The sequence below is a fragment of the Neolamprologus multifasciatus genome, chromosome 12 (assembly GCF_963576455.1).
Source record: "Neolamprologus multifasciatus chromosome 12, fNeoMul1.2, whole genome shotgun sequence".
In the NCBI taxonomy this organism is placed as follows: domain Eukaryota; kingdom Metazoa; phylum Chordata; class Actinopteri; order Cichliformes; family Cichlidae; genus Neolamprologus; species Neolamprologus multifasciatus.
This window is the reverse complement of record NC_140450.1, coordinates 20,483,764-20,502,039: the sequence shown is the minus strand read 5'-3', so window position 1 is coordinate 20,502,039 and position 18,276 is coordinate 20,483,764. Positions and strand designations below refer to the sequence as shown.

The 18,276-nt window shown below is 41.8% G+C and overlaps 1 protein-coding gene across 1 annotated transcript in view; it reads left to right on the top strand.

Moving 5' to 3' along the window:
* Window positions 1–18,276, top strand: part of LOC146506914 (single-stranded DNA-binding protein 2) — a 79,033-nt gene that overhangs the window by 10,254 nt on the left and 50,503 nt on the right. Inside the window, exons 2-4 of the mRNA XM_085181410.1 lie at window positions 12,292–12,364; window positions 16,570–16,631; window positions 16,942–17,026. Of these exons, the coding sequence (XP_085037536.1) occupies window positions 12,292–12,364; window positions 16,570–16,631; window positions 16,942–17,026 (220 nt within the window). The remainder of the gene's footprint in view (window positions 1–12,291; window positions 12,365–16,569; window positions 16,632–16,941; window positions 17,027–18,276) is intronic.

Sequence of the window (18,276 nt, the reverse complement as noted above, 5' to 3'; positions counted from 1 at the left end):
TCCCAAGGGAGGTTGCGGGAGGAGAGGATTCTGGGATCTCCAGTTAATGAAAGGTAAACACAGAGTCTACACTGAGGTGAGCCAAAGAATGCAGGACTCTTCCTCTCTGTCAGGATATGAGCTTCATTCTTTTGACTTTAACACATGATATCTCACCTTTGGCAATTTCTCATCTTTGCTGGAGCAAGGTTTCAGTGAAAACTACTTTATGATTTACAGTCAAGAAGAGTTTTTACCTTTAACTCTTTTCCGCTATAAAGATGATATTTGATGACCTTCCTTGTATCCTTAAGACATGGGTTGATGACCGTTAGAATAGTTTCTGGGTTTTTCAGAGGGCAGCTGCTTAGACAGAGACCACCCTCACTAACTTCTGAGGCACAGCCAGTCATTTTGTTCTATAAGACAGCCTGAAATATGACACAAAATGCTCAGTTTGGAAAAGAGTTTTCCTCCTTAGTAGACTTTCAAGGGGTAAAGAGTTAACGTTCAAACTATCTAACCCTCCATCTTAGTGGTTTATCAGCTAACTGCGAAATTGCTGGTCAACCTGTAACAGCTAGCGTCATTCAGCTCAACCATTCTTAACCAGCGCTGGCTGCAGTGTTTTGTTTTTTGGGGTCTTTTTTTTGCTGAGCCGGTTATAGAGCATTCAGGCTTGTCGCTGAGCCAAAACTTCACCAAGGGCTTTACTATGTGATGTGGAACGAGAGGGATAAAGGCTACGACAAACATTTGCTCTGTAAAGCAGCATGTGAGACCATCTCAGTGCAGACGAAACGCTGAAGACGAGCAGATAAAACACAGTTTATTTTACTACAAGTGTCTTTCCTCAGGCTGTTTCCATGCTGGATTATAACACATGTTTTGTTAATCTTCAAAGATGTAGTGAACTTTTCCCTCCCAAACTCTCAGCTACACGCCAAACCTGCAGCTGAAGTAAGCCCGCGCGGAGACGAGTCGGCATCAGAGAGAATATACTTTATACAAATATCTCTATTCAAGTGCTCGGAGCCATTAGAGAGATCCCAGGGGACATGGTGGAAGGGTAATGGAGAATATAGATTTAACTTGTGACCATCAGCAAAAATGCCAATTAGAAATGCATCAGTGAGCGCCGGCGATAGAGCCACAGCACACTGCCAGTTGGGGATTAATTTAAGGCATGTATTTGACTAAGATGTTGCAAGAAGTTAAAGGATCTAATGAAAGTCTTTGAACAGTTTTGTCAAGTAATAAATCATCACCGGTGATGAAAGTTTTCTTCTCTACAGTGACGCAAACGTATCCACACGCAAGTTCATTGTATTTTTGCCAGTCTTTGGCTTAAATAACAATAAAAGCCTGTCAAAGACATTACGGCCAATTAGAATCTGTGTTTAAACATGAAAAGGCAAAAAAATGTCTTATTTAGTGAATTTGGCAAATTCAGTAGATTCAGCGCGTGCTCTCAAGCTCTTTTGAGTCACATTTGGTTCCCCTTTTACAAATCCTGTGTTACGGTGAGCGACAGCAGCACGGCTGCTCATAATGTTGTCCTCTTCGGTTTTGCTCACTGGCTGCAGCATCACTCCTCTTCTGCTCAGTCCTGACCTCCCTCCACAGCTCCTTTCATTAATCATTTACTCTCTACCTCTCTCTTTCTCTTTCAGCCTCCCTCTTCTTCAGTCTCATTTGTCTCTCTCTTCCTCTCTGCCCCCTGGATCTCCTGTTGCTGCTAATCTTTATCTATTTATCTTTCTCTCCATCCCTCCATCTTTATCTCCCTTTTGACTGGTAAATTACCAATCTTTGTCCACTCTCAGTGCTGTCGGGGTGCATCATTGCCTCTCCCTTCTGTAATCTTCCCTTTCTGGAATTTTCTGCCTGACCTTTTGATCCTGTATGAATTTGTGCTCTGAGAATGGCTTATATTTACATGTGCTGTAGGCGGCGCACAACACTTTCAAGCGATTTATTTACTCGCACCTATAGCTGTCACACTCCCCTTGCACAGATTCATTACCTGTTTCATACCTTTACCTAATGAAAGCGCTTCACGGATAAGTCTGCTGGAACCTGATTTTTCCATTTAAAGTGATTTGGCCGTGATCCCAGTGTGGTACCTTTCCCAGACAAGGTGTGTGCATAAGTAGTCCTGTGTTAATGATATTCTTTGGTGTATAAAGACTCTATAAGCCCCATGGTTGTTTGGACTCTTGTTTTTTTTCTTCCCTCTGTTGTTTTCCTGAAGCTCTGCGTATAAGATGAATAATTCAGCATTGTAATGGGTCTATATTTGTCGTTGTTTATCTTGCCTCTGTGCCCCCACCACCCTCATCGCTGCCCCACCACCATCTCCTCCAAGCTTTCACTTGTCTGTCTGTCTGATGAGCGGAGCTGCTCTACCCGCAGAGGATGCTCCACTTTAATGAATGAAGTGAAGTCATTTAGCAGGGCTCTTAATGGCACATAAAGCCCCGCTGCTAGGCTTGATTAATCAGGGAAAGTGTTTGGCTGTCACACACAGGGCTGTCCTCAGCAGGGGCAGCAGCTTGATCGCCGCGCTCCCTTTTATGGCGGGGTCCCTCTCTGACCTCGCCAGATTCATCGGGAGCCCAAGCTGCCAGAGCCTCACAGAGGCTTGATTTGGAGAGATGGATCCCGTAGCATTCAGTCTAGGCTCGGCGCGATGAAGACGATAACGCTGACCATCATACCTCTAACTCAAAGACAGGTGTCTGTGATTTGTGTTGCCATTGTGGCCCAGCGCTGTGTGTTGGGGTGTGATATCACTGAGGGTGCCTCAAGGATGTAAAGAAAACGGTGTAAAACATTGTGTGTTTTAGGTGGCTGGGTGATAATTAATAAAAAAGAAAAAAATCCAACTAAAAAACAGTAAATGTTGTGTTGATTTGTTAAATTCTTTTTTTAGCACTCCCAAATGCTGATCTCAGTACCTGCCTCAGAATTTCTGTGAGTCAGGTAATAAGAAAGCAGCCACGTGGTTGTTTTGTACCTATATTTAAAGCCTGCTTTGACATAACGACGACCAGTCTCTAATCAAGCATTTGCATGATGCTAATTGGTAAAGTGGCTCAGTTTTATGCAGGGCGCCTTCCTCTATACTTGTGATTACTGCTGTCACTGTCTGTATTGCATCAGTCACATATGCTGCAAAATTATGTAACGTGGCAAAAGTCTAAAAAAATAATAATAAATCTCAACATTCGGCTGTCAAGCTGCAGAGGATCGCTAAAGTAGATCCTCACTGAGACGAGCTGGAAGCTGAGTGATGGAATTGCATTTTTTTATTTTTTTTTTAATTAACATCACACAAATGAAAGCAGAGCATTCAGAATGAGGCTGTCCACATTTATGTATTATGACTTTCACCGAGCTGGAGTTTACTGCAGGTCTAATTCACAGTGAGGTGTTACTGCTATTATATTGAATTCGGAGGAGTAACAATTTTTTTTAAATTGCTTTGATTGCTTTTTTATTTTGTGTACGGTCGCTTGAAAGCAAAGTGCTTCAAAGACACTACAGCTCTACTTCACTGTGGCACATTTGCTAAATTATTCTTTGCTGTGAAAACACACAGCAGAGATTTAAGATGCTAATTTAGTGGGGTTTTTTTGTTTTTTGTGTGTAGGTAAGCATATCCAGGAGATAACTACAGTGTATAACTTCCTGTCTGTGACTTGGTTCAATGGGATTACTTTTCCATTGTTATTACCTCTTCACAGGACTCTTTAAAATGCGTTTATAAAAATATAATGAAATCCAGCGCATACACCACGGCATGCTACGCTTGTGTAGCTTCCAGTCCATCCTGTATGTTATGATTTCAGCACAGCATGTAGTCATTTGCTTTTTCTCTTCAAAAAACGGTAGGAATCACTTCTACTGTAGCTCCGTATACTTTTTTTTTGCATTGCAGGGTTTTGTGTTAATTTGCAGAAGGAGGTCACAGCAGGGTGCTTGACTAACTGAGACGCCGCTCGGTGAGAATCCTCAACATTAGAATATGAAAGTTTACAGATCTCATGAGGATTCATCTCGGGGCTCATCCGCTAGCACCCATCACCTCCATCCTTTTTTTCCCTCTCCGTCTCTCTAATCCCTCTTCTTCTCTCTCTGCTTGTCACCAAAACCTTTCATCTCGCTCTGTTATACTCCTGTCCCACCATCGCTCTCTTCCTCTTTAATTTTTCTCTGTAATTTTCCTCCATCCTGACAACGCCAGAGGGATATGGTTCCTATATGAATGTATGTCTTTTTATCTTTTTATGGTTGTTTAATACACGAGCAACTCTGGACTGAACACATGTTCAGAGTACTGATCACGTGTCCAACCTGTGTTTGACCAATTCATAAGAGAAGTTGCAAGTTAATCCCTGGTTGACAGCACTAGAGAGGCTCTAATCTCCAGCTGTTCCTCGAAAGACAGAACGGTTAAATCACTTGTTTACACACACACACACATTTATTTTTAGACATGTCAGGCAGTTGCTACATTCAAAAATACTTATATAATTATAATAACGTTTAACAATATTTCCATACGTTGTGCAAATGCCACATTCCTAGAGCAACGTAGTGTTTGACCCTCGTTCAGCCGAGGTTGAAAAGCCGAGGCCTCAATTAAAAGATTTACTTTCAGTGAACTTTGATCTTCTGTATGGCTTGAGCAGAAAACCAGCAGTTACTTGCATTTCATTTTTCTTTTTTTCTAAAGGCTAGACTGAATGTAAGTAATTTTCCTGCTGAATGTGTAGGAGTATTGCAGATTAAGTGCTACAGTATGTGTCCAAACCTGTAGTAACATTGAAATATTTGTTTTAACGATGTGACAGGAATTAATCGTTAAAGGTGTGCTTATTTAATTGTTAGGTAATAATCGTGGTTGTGTTTGCCTTATTGGAAGATAATGATGACCGGGAAGGGGGGGGCGCGATATCTTGTTTCGAAAAGTTTGCTTCTTTCTTTCTTTTAACATTGACTTGCTAAAATATGCTTCCCTGGAAAAGATGACGTGTGCATGGGCACATATGTTGAGAACCTGTAAACACCTTTCACCCTCATACCAGGGAGTTGCAGGCTTTTGATCCAACCACCGATAACAAGCCGGATGGTCCCTCTGTGCTTTAGTTCGGAGGACGCAGGTTTTTCAAAAGACCATACAGTTTTTCCATTTTGCCTCAGTCCATTTTAAATGACTTCGGTCCACAGAGGACACGGGCGTTTCTGGATCATGTTCACATATGGCTTCTTCTTTGCATGATAGAGCTTTAACCTGTTCTGAATACAGTGCTGCCCGAGGGCCCAGAGATCACGAGCATCCAGTATTGATTTTCAGCCCTGTCCTTTGCTCACAGATTTCTCCAGATTCTCCGAATCTTTTCCGTAGACAACGAGATACTCAGTCTTCACAATTTTCCTTTTAGAAAAAATATTCAGAAATTGTTCCACAATTTTCAGAGATAATTTTTTTGAGGTTGCTGAACGTCTGCCCATCGTTATGTCTGAAATGCCCTTATTATACCTAATCATGCTGCTGAGCTGTTGCCAATTAACCTAATTAGTTGCAAATTGTTCCTCCGGCGGTTTCTTTTTAGTACTACTTGAAATGTAGTCACATCTGCATTTTAGTTCATGCTATCAACTTGAAAATGAGCTAATATTTGTCATGAAAAAGTAAAATATCTCTGTATAATCATTTTATATATTTTCTGTGTTCTATTGTGAATAAAATGCGGGTTTGTGAGATTTGCATTCTGTGTTTATTTCGATTTCTTCAGCATCTGAACATTTTTAGAATCGGGGGTGTATACAACAATATAGAAATTGAATGAGAAGCAGCTAAGCTGACAAAAAAAAACGCTGGAAGTAAGTGAGAATGATGTGGTGGGAGAAAAGCCCAGATTAGTGATTGCAAATGTTGAAATAAATACTTCTCTTCCGAACACAAAGGAATAACAGATAAAGTTAGTGGTTGGCTTTCAAACACTATTGCACAATTGCAACTGAAGTGCTAAAGATTCAGGTATTTACCTCAGTAGCTTTTAGGGCCTTTATCTTTACAATATAAAGTGCTTTGGGGCAACTGTTGTTGTGATTTGTTGCTATAAAATACATTTTAAAAAGTCAGTTGAATTGAAAACTTTAATTAAATATATTTACCAGATGACCAGAAGCATGACCGTGACCTGGAACTTCATCACTATGATGAAGTTCAACAAAGCCAGCCTCTCTTTGTGTTTGCTGGCTTGAGAAAATCTAAAACCACAGTTAGCAACTTTCTCCGTGAAGCAGCCATTTCTGCTTCAGCCTCTTTGCACACTCGCATTTTTTTTTTAAAAAAGGGGGTGTTTCACCCATCATGTGACTCTTCGTCTGCACAAAAATCTTTTGAATTCAACGTCACTAAACTGAAACTAAAAGCTGAGGAATTTGGAATAGAAGTCTAAGGAAAAATTGTGTAACGCCAGAGAAGGCAGTCACGTGACACATATCCACCGCTACCTCTAAAAAGCCAATCGTCTGTTTTATAACAGCTGAGCCGCTGAATACCAGACCAATCATGTTTTGTACTGGTACAAGTGTGTGGGTGTTGTAAAACATTGTGCATGAGAATGAAAAGGCCCTGTGGGGGAGGTGGGGGTTTGGGGTGGAGGAGGGATATTTGGGGTTATTTTTTTGTGTTATTATCAGATTTGATTATTCTGTACATGCGGTTTTTATGTGGTGGTGGTGATTGAAATTGCAGTTATACCTCTCTCTCCATCCATTTAAATCAGGGGTTCTCAAAGGTTTGATGACTAAGTGCCAATCTTGGTAGTTGTAGTAGTTGAATCATAAGTGAGGCGGCTTTCGCATTTCTTGATTCTTTGTTGATTTTATAAAGATTTAATCCAGTATGATGAGGAGGACATAAGCGAATAGAAATGCTCAGGTCCAGGTTCTGAAGCGAACACTGGCCTCATTTTGAGATTTCTGTATTTGAATACTGGCCGGGTTTCTGAGCCTGCAGTAACTGCCCGAGGGCGTCACCACCATGGTTGCTAAGGGGCAAGACTGCCTATTTGGATTTGGAATAAACTGCACAGACACTGACTATTTTGAGTTTTTGATCAAATATTTCCTGCCGCAAAACTCTCTAACTGCCATTTTGGACACAGTTTGCATTCAACACCTTCTGCAGAGAGAAACTGATTTCCTGCCACTGCCCACACCTGAATAACATTTGTACAGGAAGATACTTTTATAGCACTTTATTCAGAGGATACTAAACGCCGCTGCCTCTGCTGTGTGGCGTTTGTGCAAATTTCTCCCTTAAACAAAAACATTAAAAGTAATGTGGAACTGCAACAGGACCGGCACCCAGCAGTTTTCCCAATAATGCAGTTTTGGTAATACAGACCGCTAAAATGAAGATTGCTTACTGGCAGTAAGGATTTGATTGCTTCCCTTTTCACTTATATAACATTTAATTTGATTTTCCTGGTCAAATATGTAATTAGGCTATGTCAGCACAGTATTGAGTCCTGGATATATGTCACTTAACGTGTCGATTCAGATCAGAAGTATAATCGCTTTTCCATTTCATCTTTAACAAGGGTGAAATATTCTGAAGCTAATCTATAATAGGCAAACCTAATCACTGAAACCATTGCCTGTTGTGATTTGAAGCTCTGCCAGACTTTGATCGCCATGGTAGTAAATTGATTAGCAGTGATCTGTTGGTCTCCTAAATGCTGATCCTGGGGAAAAAAAAAAGCTTCATGTCTTCGCTTTAAGCTGAGGTTGTGGTTGAGCTCCGAGATAGCTCTCCTCTCCCTGATCTCCTCTCTGTTCGACAGCCTGGTAACAGCAACGGCGGCTCTGTTACAAGACTGCGTAGAAACTAGTCAGTGTTTCTGCCTGCTGCCTTCATTAAGCTAAGCTCGGTCTCTGACTGTCTGAGCTTTCTGCAGCTGTCTGGTCTTGTAGATTTTTGCGAGAGCAGCCGGGATGGGGTTCGGCTTGAAATATGAATTTAATTAGATGTGACTCAGAGAAGACGGAACCACTTGAATTTGAAGGATAAATGGGTCACTTGGAGACCTTAAAGTTCACCCCTCTCCTCTGCCTATACCTTCTCTGCTAGAACCACCACCGTGACACAAAACACACCCAGAAGTGCATTTGTGCACACGCTTACGAGCAGCATGGAGTGGAAACAAAGCGGGAGGGGCCCAGCACTCTAATCATTCTAGCTGCAGCTTTGATTAATGTAAAGTGCTTCATATTTACAACAGAAATTGCCAGAGTAGTCAGGTAAGAAATGGAAAGAAACGTGCGTGCCCGTCAGCAAGGGCAAACGCCTCAAAACTTCAGTGTGTATGGACTAATATGGAGTCGGGAAGCATTTCGAAAATCATTGGCTGCCTCAATTTGAGCACTGCTGCCCACAGATATGACTTAAAGTGACAGTTTATTTAACTTGACAGGAGAGCCATTGTCATGTTTTCATTTTAATGTGTCAAATTTAGAGGATTCTTAACCTTGAACAGTCCCCCATCCTCTAATCCTCAAACGTTATCTCTGCTCGGTGTTTGGGCTCCGTCGTCCTGCCGAGTTCCTTGTAGCTGCTTGTGGTAAGTGAGCAAGTTGAACAAGTGGTAAGTGAACAATGAGGCAACAGCATGAAGGGATTTAGTGCTTTCAAAGCCTATCACTCGTCTTGGAGGAAATGAGTAGTTGTGAGTTAAAGTTAGGCAGATATCGAGTGCTACCAATATCTGCTCTTTTGCTTTCTGCTTATCAGCCACGTTTAAACTCCACCTGTTGGTGTGTGCTAAGAGAAGGAGGGTGTTATGGGTGTATTTTGCAAGCTTTTACGCCTTTAAACTCCCTGTATTTAAGGTCAAAAATGAACCAAGTCTTCCTTCTTTTTTCCCTTTCTTTCATCACCTCTGCAAAACTTGTAATGGCATATGTACCTGTGGTTTCACTTCTTAAAAAAAAAAAAAACCTGTATCACCTTTGCCACTACTGCCCTCTTCTATCCACCTTTCCTGGGTTTCCTCACTTCCTTCGATTCCCACCTCTCTATTAGGATCAAAGGTCACAGCTCGGAGCCTCTGTGAAATCAATCATAGGTTAAAACCTTTAAGTCTTTATCCGAGGCAGCTACCATGCAAGGCTGTATTTAGTGTAGTAATAGATAGCTGACTGAAAACAGACTGGTGCATGCTGAGGACAAGCTTTCATTTCTTTATTTATTCACACTGACACAACAAATTCATTCATGCAGCCCATCAGGTTGTCATCATCGCTGCGAATGTATTCACTGCAGATACATGCGATCTGTCAGTATTAATAAATAGTTCTATACTGATGCTGCAGTGGCTGGCGGTGGGGTTCACAGGAGGGAGTGACAGATTTCGACAGGCTGACAGGAAAACGAAGCAGAACAGAGCGACGGAGCAAGTTTGTTCCTAGAAATGTTCGGGGGTTGTGCAGCGCCTTGGAAAAAAACACACACACACACACATCGGGCACATCTTTTATTCATGTTCAGTTGTCGAGGTGTCAAGAGTTTTGTCAAGCCTCTCATTGTTCTGTTAACCTTGTCCCTGTGAAACGTTCTGTCTCTATCTCTTTGGTTACACATTACAGCCCGGCCACGGGGGGAGGAGAGGGGACATGGGGAAGAAGAGATGGATATAGGAGGGGAAGGATAGACGGAAAGAGGTTCCCTCCTCGTCCTTTCATCGTTAAACAAACATGGCCTCTGTAAAAAATAAAAAATAAAAAAGGGTGCAAGACGAAACCAAGACAGAAAAGGCACAGAGTGAAAGGGAGAGGAGGGGGAGGTAGACGAAGGATGAAAGCGATGAAGAAAGATGGAAATAAAGGAGAGGGACGGAGGAGGTGGGGGCCGCAGACAGAGTACCTGTGTGCATAGCAGAAAGGTGTGCAGTCCATCATCTTCAGACAGGCAGACAGAGCTGTCTGGGGAGTTTATTTTTACTTCGGTGTAAGAGTCTGGATCTGCTACAACAAGCTGGTAGCACCTTTCAGTGGGTGGGGGTGTTCTAGGACAGCTGCTGTCCCAGTGTGGCCATCATTCATGGCTTCATGCCTTCAGAAAGTTGAACCCACTAACGTACAAAGCTCCAAGCTCCAGCTCAAAGCGCATGATGCATCATGTTTAAGGCTTCTCAGATGTGTGTTTGAATCGTCTTTCGTCATATACAACAGTACAGTACTCTACAAAAGTCTTGTACCACTCCATCATTTCTTTATAGTTTGGTAGGAAAATGGGAAACGGGTCCAACAATTAATTGAAACTTGTAAACTCACATGGAAATACAGTACATATGGCAAAAACAGAGTGTGGTCAATTCTAATGAGCTTGAAAAAAATGTTGGTATAATCAGCTTTAGTCTCCAACACAGTCTGAACTTTCTGGTGTCATTTGTTTAAGTAGACTTCAGGAATAGTTCTCCAGGCTTTTTGAAGAACATTTAAAGCTCTTCTGTGGTTCCTCGTACCCTTTTGTTCTGTTCTCTGTCACGATGATCCCACACTGCTTCAATAAAGTTGAGGTTTGGGCTCTGGGGAAGCCAATCTATGGCTGATAGTGTTTCACTGTGTTTTCCAGTTTGGATTCATCACTCCATCAGACCTGCCACAGATTTTCAGTCCACATCTTGTGTAATTTGATATACCTTAGCCTTTTCTCCCTGTTTCCCTTAAGAATTGCTTCTTATGGGCCAGCCTTCCACTAAGACTGTTTCTGTAGAAACCTTTGTGGATGCTGTACATTGTGTCTGGATTTACCAGGTTTTCACCTAATAGCACGTTGGGAATACTAATGATTCTGTGGTGGTAGCATTGCATTAAATACATTTTTAGAGCAAATAGTATTTGCTGTTAAACTGTGTTATCTTCTGTCTTTTGGCATTTGTCATAGATTCAGCTAAAGAAATGGGGAGAAATTTTGTGTTTTCTTTCTTGTTTGTTTGTTTTTTTTTTGTTACTAGAATGCTAGTAACAAAGTGCCCAAAGATTTAAAACTGTCTTTTTGCTGTTATATGTAGACACCACACTATTTGGGTGCCTTTCTATGCTTGGATGATTCATAGGTCAATATTAAGTGGCTTGAGAAACTAACAAAAAGAACAAAAAGCATGTCTCTGAAAATGGCCAAATATGCAGACTGGACTTAAAATGAGAGAAAAAGCAACCAATGTCCAAAGAAAAACTTTGAAAGACCTTCAGAAAGTCTGGAGAACTATTTCACTATGTCCCCATAATCTTTAAAAATGATGATAGAACTGTTGGCAGTTTTCCAGCTGTATGCATTAGACAGCGACACACTGATTCACTGAGAAATAGTCAACAGAGTAGTCATTTAATTGAAGCCATATATAACACAATTGTATTAATACATTGCTGTTTCAGCACACATCAAGCCCACTGAGTATACAAACATCTGACAGAATAGTTTTTTGTACTAATACGGCTAAATACGCTGATCATGTTCATATCCCTGTAGAGTTACTTTGTGTTCTTACAATGGCTAAATCTCTAAATCTACACAGTGCCATTAGGAGTCAGTGAGATCTGCTGTTGATCCCCTGTAGATCAATTTTTACCTTGTATTTATAGACCAGTAGATTACCCCGTCCTCCATTTCCTAAGTTGCTGTTAGTACCAGGAGAGGCTCACAGGGAGGAGAATTGATTAACAAATCAAGCCTGTAATTAATTCTTACTGTGATCAAAGCCATGGGAGGAAGTCCATGGAGAGCCCAAGGCATTGAGGTGAGGTATTTCTCGGTGTGGTCCCACCAGGCCTACTATTATCACTGTGTTGTTTTAGCTTATATGTTGCGTGAATTTCGAATGTTTTTAATGGTTGTCCTGTCTGTTTGGCAATTTGGGGGCAGGAATATTGCTCCTAAGTTAGAGTGTGTCTTTGTGTTTCCCATGGGAATTCTAACAGACTCTGAAGTTTTCACTCATCTCCTCATACAGGATTCTAGTCCTGCCTGCCTGCCTGCCAGGCAAATTGTATCCACGCCTAGGTGTTCGTCTTTAGTGCAGTTTCTCACTACGTATGGATTTATCTTAAACACCCAGAGAAAAACTTATTTATTTCAATATTTGGAGATTTGCAAGTGCTTAGTAGTTGCTCTAATTTTTGCGTGCTTGTAAAACTAAGACTGTTTTCACTGTCTCTTGCTTACTCGCCTCATATCTGTTTGCCTCTGCTAATTTTCATCTTTTGTCCTGCTGTTGTTCTTTGTTTGTGCAGGTTGGCTCTTTATGTGTACGAGTACCTGCTGCATGTAGGAGCACAGAAGTCAGCACAGACCTTTCTCTCAGAGGTAAGTCACAAAAATGCTTTATGTGTTTGTGCCGGACTGCAGGCCATGTACTTTATGTGTCCACTCTGAAGGGTGGTCTGACCCTCATATAACATGTCGAACAAGTGTAGCGGCTAATTGAATTAGCCTGGCCTCGCAGTGCTGAGACAACAAGCTTTTTAACATTAGTGTTGCGTTTAGTGGGACTGGAGCCGGCGCGCAGGGAGACTTATGATGCTTAGGCTGGAGCTGACATCATTGTCTGATCCGCTCGGCAGCTTTGTGTTTGTCCCTCTCTTCCCATCTTGTTCTCCTCTGTTTTTATTGTAATCTTCCTGCTCTCCTTCTCGTCTGTCTCTCCACTCCTCTCCCCGCGCTTGTCCTCACTTTAATTCCGCGGAGGTGAAAAGGTGATGAGGTGAAAAGGAGGTCAGCTGATGATTGTGCTTTGCAGTAAATGACAGTAAATTGCAATGTAGGAGACAGTAGCTAGAGGCTTGTTGTACATCGGCCAGAGGAAGAGGAGAACAAAGGGGGAAAGGGGGTGTGGGTGGTGGAAAAGGTTACATCATCAGCTGGCACCGATTCTCATCGCTCTTAGTGTGTGTTCGCACACGTGCGCACACGTACCTACACCTCAGTTTCTCTTAGACACCCTTTCCTCTCTGCCGTATCACTTGATCTTTCTTCCGCAGATGAAGAAGATAGGCGGTGTCATGTTCAAGTGTGGGAATGCATTAGGCGGGAGCGCAACAAGTATAAACACAGCCGCTTTTGTGCCGTCCGCATGCACACATATGCAAGCATACACGTGCACGTACACACAGAGTACGGCTTTAAAGCCCTGTGTTATCATTCACATGGGTTTACAGCACATCCTTATGCTCATGGAGCAAGAGCCCGGGGTGGCAATTCACAAATCGTGAAGGGATACCTTGATATAAATATCAAATCACAAACAGACAGCTTAGAAGAAGTGGCAAAAAGAAACCACGCAAACCTCTCAAACTAAATTGATGGCTCAAAGAAAAACAACAAAAAGATCTGAAACCTTAAAGACAATACAGCACAAATTCAAAAGGTTTACATTTTACGCGAGTAGGGGTGAAAACAAAACTGTGCCCATGTCACACATTGCCTACATCTGCTAGCAATCATGCTAAAGGGATCTTTCTGCAGCATGGGGAAGGTAAATAAAAGACCTCCTGGGAATGCAGACCACAGGAAGACGGGATATGCGGGCACATTCGTTGTTTTTTGGGTTTTTTTTCCACACTTTCCAGATGAAGGAGAAACACAAGAGACACTAGAAAGTGTCCTGACCTGAACTGTCTGTAATCTTGTTTGGTCTAAGCTGCAGCCAATTAAATGTGAGAAATGATGAATGTCATGCTCATTCTCGATTTTTTTCTGTATCGTTTCTGCCAGTTCGAGAAAGTAAAACCTTCTTTGTCATGGTGTGTAAATGGAAATTGCTGGCTGCCAATAGTGTTTACTGGAACTGCGAACTTAGACTAAAAGCATGCGGGCCAAACAAACAGGGGCAGTTCCTGACCCTCCCAAAACACTTCAAAGCAAACCATTCCTTCTAAAAGTCGCTGTGTCTGATCTGCAGCTGAGGTCAGGACGGTCTGATTGAACATGTGGTGATTCGGTTTTTCCTGTTATTTTAGCGTTTGTTCACACCGCTGCTGTAGCAGGTGGCACAATAGTCTTCTTCTTTTACTAATATTAAACATAATATGAAGGGAAATTAAAAAAGATGAACATGAGGTCACTCTGAGAAGTCAGATGCAGACAAAACAATTGTGTCATTGTCTGATAGCAGAAGTCTCACTACTGCTCACACTTTTCAGCTCTTTCTCTCTGTGTGTGTGTGTGTGTGTGTGTGTGTGTGTGTGTGTGTGTGTGTGTGTGTGTGTGTGTGTGTGTGTGTGTGTGTGTGTGTGTGCGTGCGTGTGTGTGCATACAGGGTCAGAGCCAAGGTGTGGGCTCCAAACTCAAATCTAGTCACCACACACAATCAATAGAAAAGCCCATTAGTGGGGTAAACACATAGTCATAAGGCTGGAGTTACAACCACTAGCTACTGTTTCTCTAGTGCTTTCCATGAACCACTGTGATTGTCCTCACATGGATCCATTTATGCAGCGCAGCCTTTGAGTTCTACTTGTCTAAGCCTTATCAAAAATTAAGACGAACATGGGGCTAAGCACAGTTCATCCATGAACACTGTGCTCAAAGTCGTCCTACACGTGGGTGATGTCACTGATTCTGACGAATGCTGCGATTGTAAACGACACGTTGGACTATGGTGTCAAGTCATCCCCATAACCGTTTATGCTCACACTTGAGGCACACTCGAAGTCGCTGCAAAACAAAGCAATCACTCTTCCTACTATTGCAGCAATCTCCCTCTGTGCCGTCCGGGAAGCCCTGCGCTCCTGCGTCGGTATATCGCTGAAATGCGTGGAGGAGCCAGGCTACGAGAATCGAGAGCCTAAAATGACAGCAAAATGCACAGCACGTCAGCAGCAGTGATGTCATTTTTAGCTGTTTGCAAGGCCGACGACAGCCTGCTAGGTGCTACGACTGTTTCAGCTGACATGTCAGTCTGATGAACAGCGTCTGGAACCCTCCCACTGACGCTGTGTTTTTCTTTCTTCGGCACCAGTCAAGTTCACAGCGCGAACTTCAGCAGATTATCACATAAAATCCACAGCAGTTTTTCCAGCAGTAGGTAGAAAAATTGATTTTCTCGTTCTTAGATAGCTCATTTTCTGCTTTTTAAATAACTATCTATTGCTCCACCCACCCCCATCTGCACTTTTCCTGAACTGGGAATTTGCTTTATTATGAACTGCTTTTTTTAAGCATGTTGTAACCATGTTCACTTCCAGTGGAAACTACTTTGTTTTGGTGTCTTATTTGAGCGGTATGCTGCCCCAGAAGAAAAGAACATTTTCATTCTTTTTTTCTCCACCTTGTTTTCACATTTCAGATATTTTATTTTTGATTCAAATCTTAATACCTTAAGATGCTCTTTTCTCTCTCTCTGTGTGTGTGTACCGATTTGTTTGAAATAATCACATCTTAAGATAACAGTAAGATCCGAAAGAGAAATTAATTTGCTCGTAAATGAGCCCGGACAATATCCGAAATTTGTCTCAGTGATCAGATTCAAATCTGTGTAATTTGTCTCGTGCTTTTCATTCGCATCTGCTGTCACTCTCAAACTGAATGTTATCATAGGCTGATTTACTCTTTTGCTCCATGTTTCCTCTGTGGCGATAGTGGTTCTTGATTTGAGTAAGAAAACGCTGCTGTTAGCAAGTTTTCTCAGGGACGCCTTGTTAAACTTAAGAGTCGATTGCCCAACACTTTTTTTTTTTTTTTGCTCTGTATTGAAAACCTGACTTTAAGGATTAGTCGGTCAATTTTATTGGCCTAATATGAGCCTAATATTATAGGATAAATGCCTGAAAGCAGAGACACATGTGGGGTGGCTGTAGCTCAGGAGGTAGAGCAGGTCATCTACTAGTTGGAAGGTTGGGCAGAGAGTAAATGCGTGTTATTATTATGATTATTAGATAGAAAGCATGTATATGAATGGGCATGAATGAGGTATGTTGTATAAAGTACTATGAGTACTTCAGGTAGAGTAGAGAAGCGCTATATAAGAACCAGTCGAGTCCACATGCAGTAAAACTCTTATTCCACCTTGCTCAGACTGTCAGACTTGTCAGACTTGCTGTCAGACTTATTTAGAAACTTGTCTGTGTTCAGTTTTTTTTAATAGGAAGGAAGGTAAAGAATTTAGAGAGAGCAGCAATAAATGAAACTCAAAGATGATGAGCTCAGATTGATGGATAATGCTGTGAGGAGGAGACTGAAGGGTGTGTCGTAGGCCGCACAATAGTCTGGCTGGGCTCCTCAGGCCGGTACATGTCTATGACCTCATACCCTACACACCTCCTGACCGAGGAAGCACACGCACACTTTCATATACTCATGAATAGAAGAGCTTTCAGGCACACATAAACCCACTTATCCACTTATGATTCCACGAGAATCATAACATAATTACTTAATGGCGTGTGTTATAAGAATTCCCTCGCACCCTCTTTAACCTTATAAAGCAGGTAATTCAGATGTCAGGCATGTTGTTATACTTGCTATGTTTCTGAAGGATCTCATTCTCTCTTTGTGTGTGTGTGTGTCTCAAGATCCGATGGGAGAAGAACATCACATTAGGAGAACCTCCGGGGTTCCTCCACTCATGGTGGTGGTGAGTGGTTTTTTTAATGGGAAATGATACAAGATCCATTCTTTTTATTGCCGTTTCTGTTCATTCCATCACTGCCATGACCGAATAAAATTATCTCTCCTCCTGTGTCTGTCTTTATCTCATCAGCCCTTCCTCGGTTAACTGTTTGCATGCTGTGATAGTGAATTTGAAGTCATCTGCTGCAATGTTGATAACAAAAAAAACCAACTTATTTTCTGGATGCCAGATTACCAGAGCTCTGTCATGGCCTATCTTTTCTTTATTTCAAAGGGTTTGGCTTTATAATATTGTCTCTTTCTATGCTTTGTAGTGTTTTCTGGGACCTGTACTGTGCAGCTCCAGAGAGAAGAGACACGTGTGAACACTCCAGTGAGGCGAAGGCCTTCCACGACTACGTGAGTCTGCGCTGACGCGGCTTTTCTTCCTTATTCTGGCTCAGTGGCACTCTCAGATTAATTCAGTAATCTATGCTGGATGGTGTCATGTTATAAGGAGACCAATGCCAGTGTGCAGTATTGAATAAACAGATGATCAAATCATATAATATCCTTAACCAGGAAATTATGAAGTAACTAAAAAAAAAATGACAAATAGCATTTTATCTGCTTTTTTTGCAGAGCAGTAGAGTCTGTTGCAGGTCATGCTTGTGTTTTGATTGTGGCTTTGATGGAAAGGCAGAGTCTAATTCATAGTGTAAAAATCTTCACATCTGTGAAGCCGCAGGGAGCCAAATCTGAGGCCACTCAGACCGCTTCATTTCAGTTGGTTTGCGCTGAATGTCTACACTCAGTTGCTGCAGCATGCTAAAGGGTGCTAACATTTAACTCTGACCCCAGCTGCACAGTAAACTTTAAAATAAATAAATAAAGAGACGATAACAAGCTTGCTCCTAGCTGCACTCCTGCCCTCATGTGCCACCTTTGGACAGTAAAAGAACTGCTGTTTAGTCCCCCTAAGATCCAGCTCTCATCACTATGATCCTCGACATGAGAGTCGTGTCAGTCTGACACAATTCTGCAAATTTAAAACCTGTGATGTCAGAGATGCTCGAGCACAAAAAAAAGAAAAAACAGCCACGAGTAGCCATGTTGCTAAGAGTACCCAGAGGTGCACAAGGAGATGCTCATGAAGATCAGATTGTTTTTTGTTTTTTAAATGGGTGGAATTTAACTTTGCGATTGTAACGTGTATTCTGTTCATTAATAAATTCATATATGGATACCGTTTAATTTTTAAACTTCATGTTGAGTAGATTGAGGCTCTACATTATTAATCCCGGAAGCTGTGGTCATCCAGTTTATTGCCACCCAAAAATATACTGAACTACAACACTGCAGCGGCATCTCCGTGTCCTGCTTCCTACTCGCCATATTTAAGGATTGTAGCATTATAGCTCACCTAATGTTGCGTTGTTGTTGACAAAAATGACAGAGTGGGATGTATTTAGATCATAAAGTTTAGACAGTTGACATTTATTTCTCACATCTATTGTGAGGCTCGTGTACTGAGCACACTCCGTTTCTCATATGGCGGCAACTTGTCTTTACAGCCTTGCAAAACGGTTTCATCCCATCATGAATCTTTGATCTTAAGTGGCGTTTAATGGAATGCTTGTTGTGATGTTTGTGATGGAGTGCAGAGACCT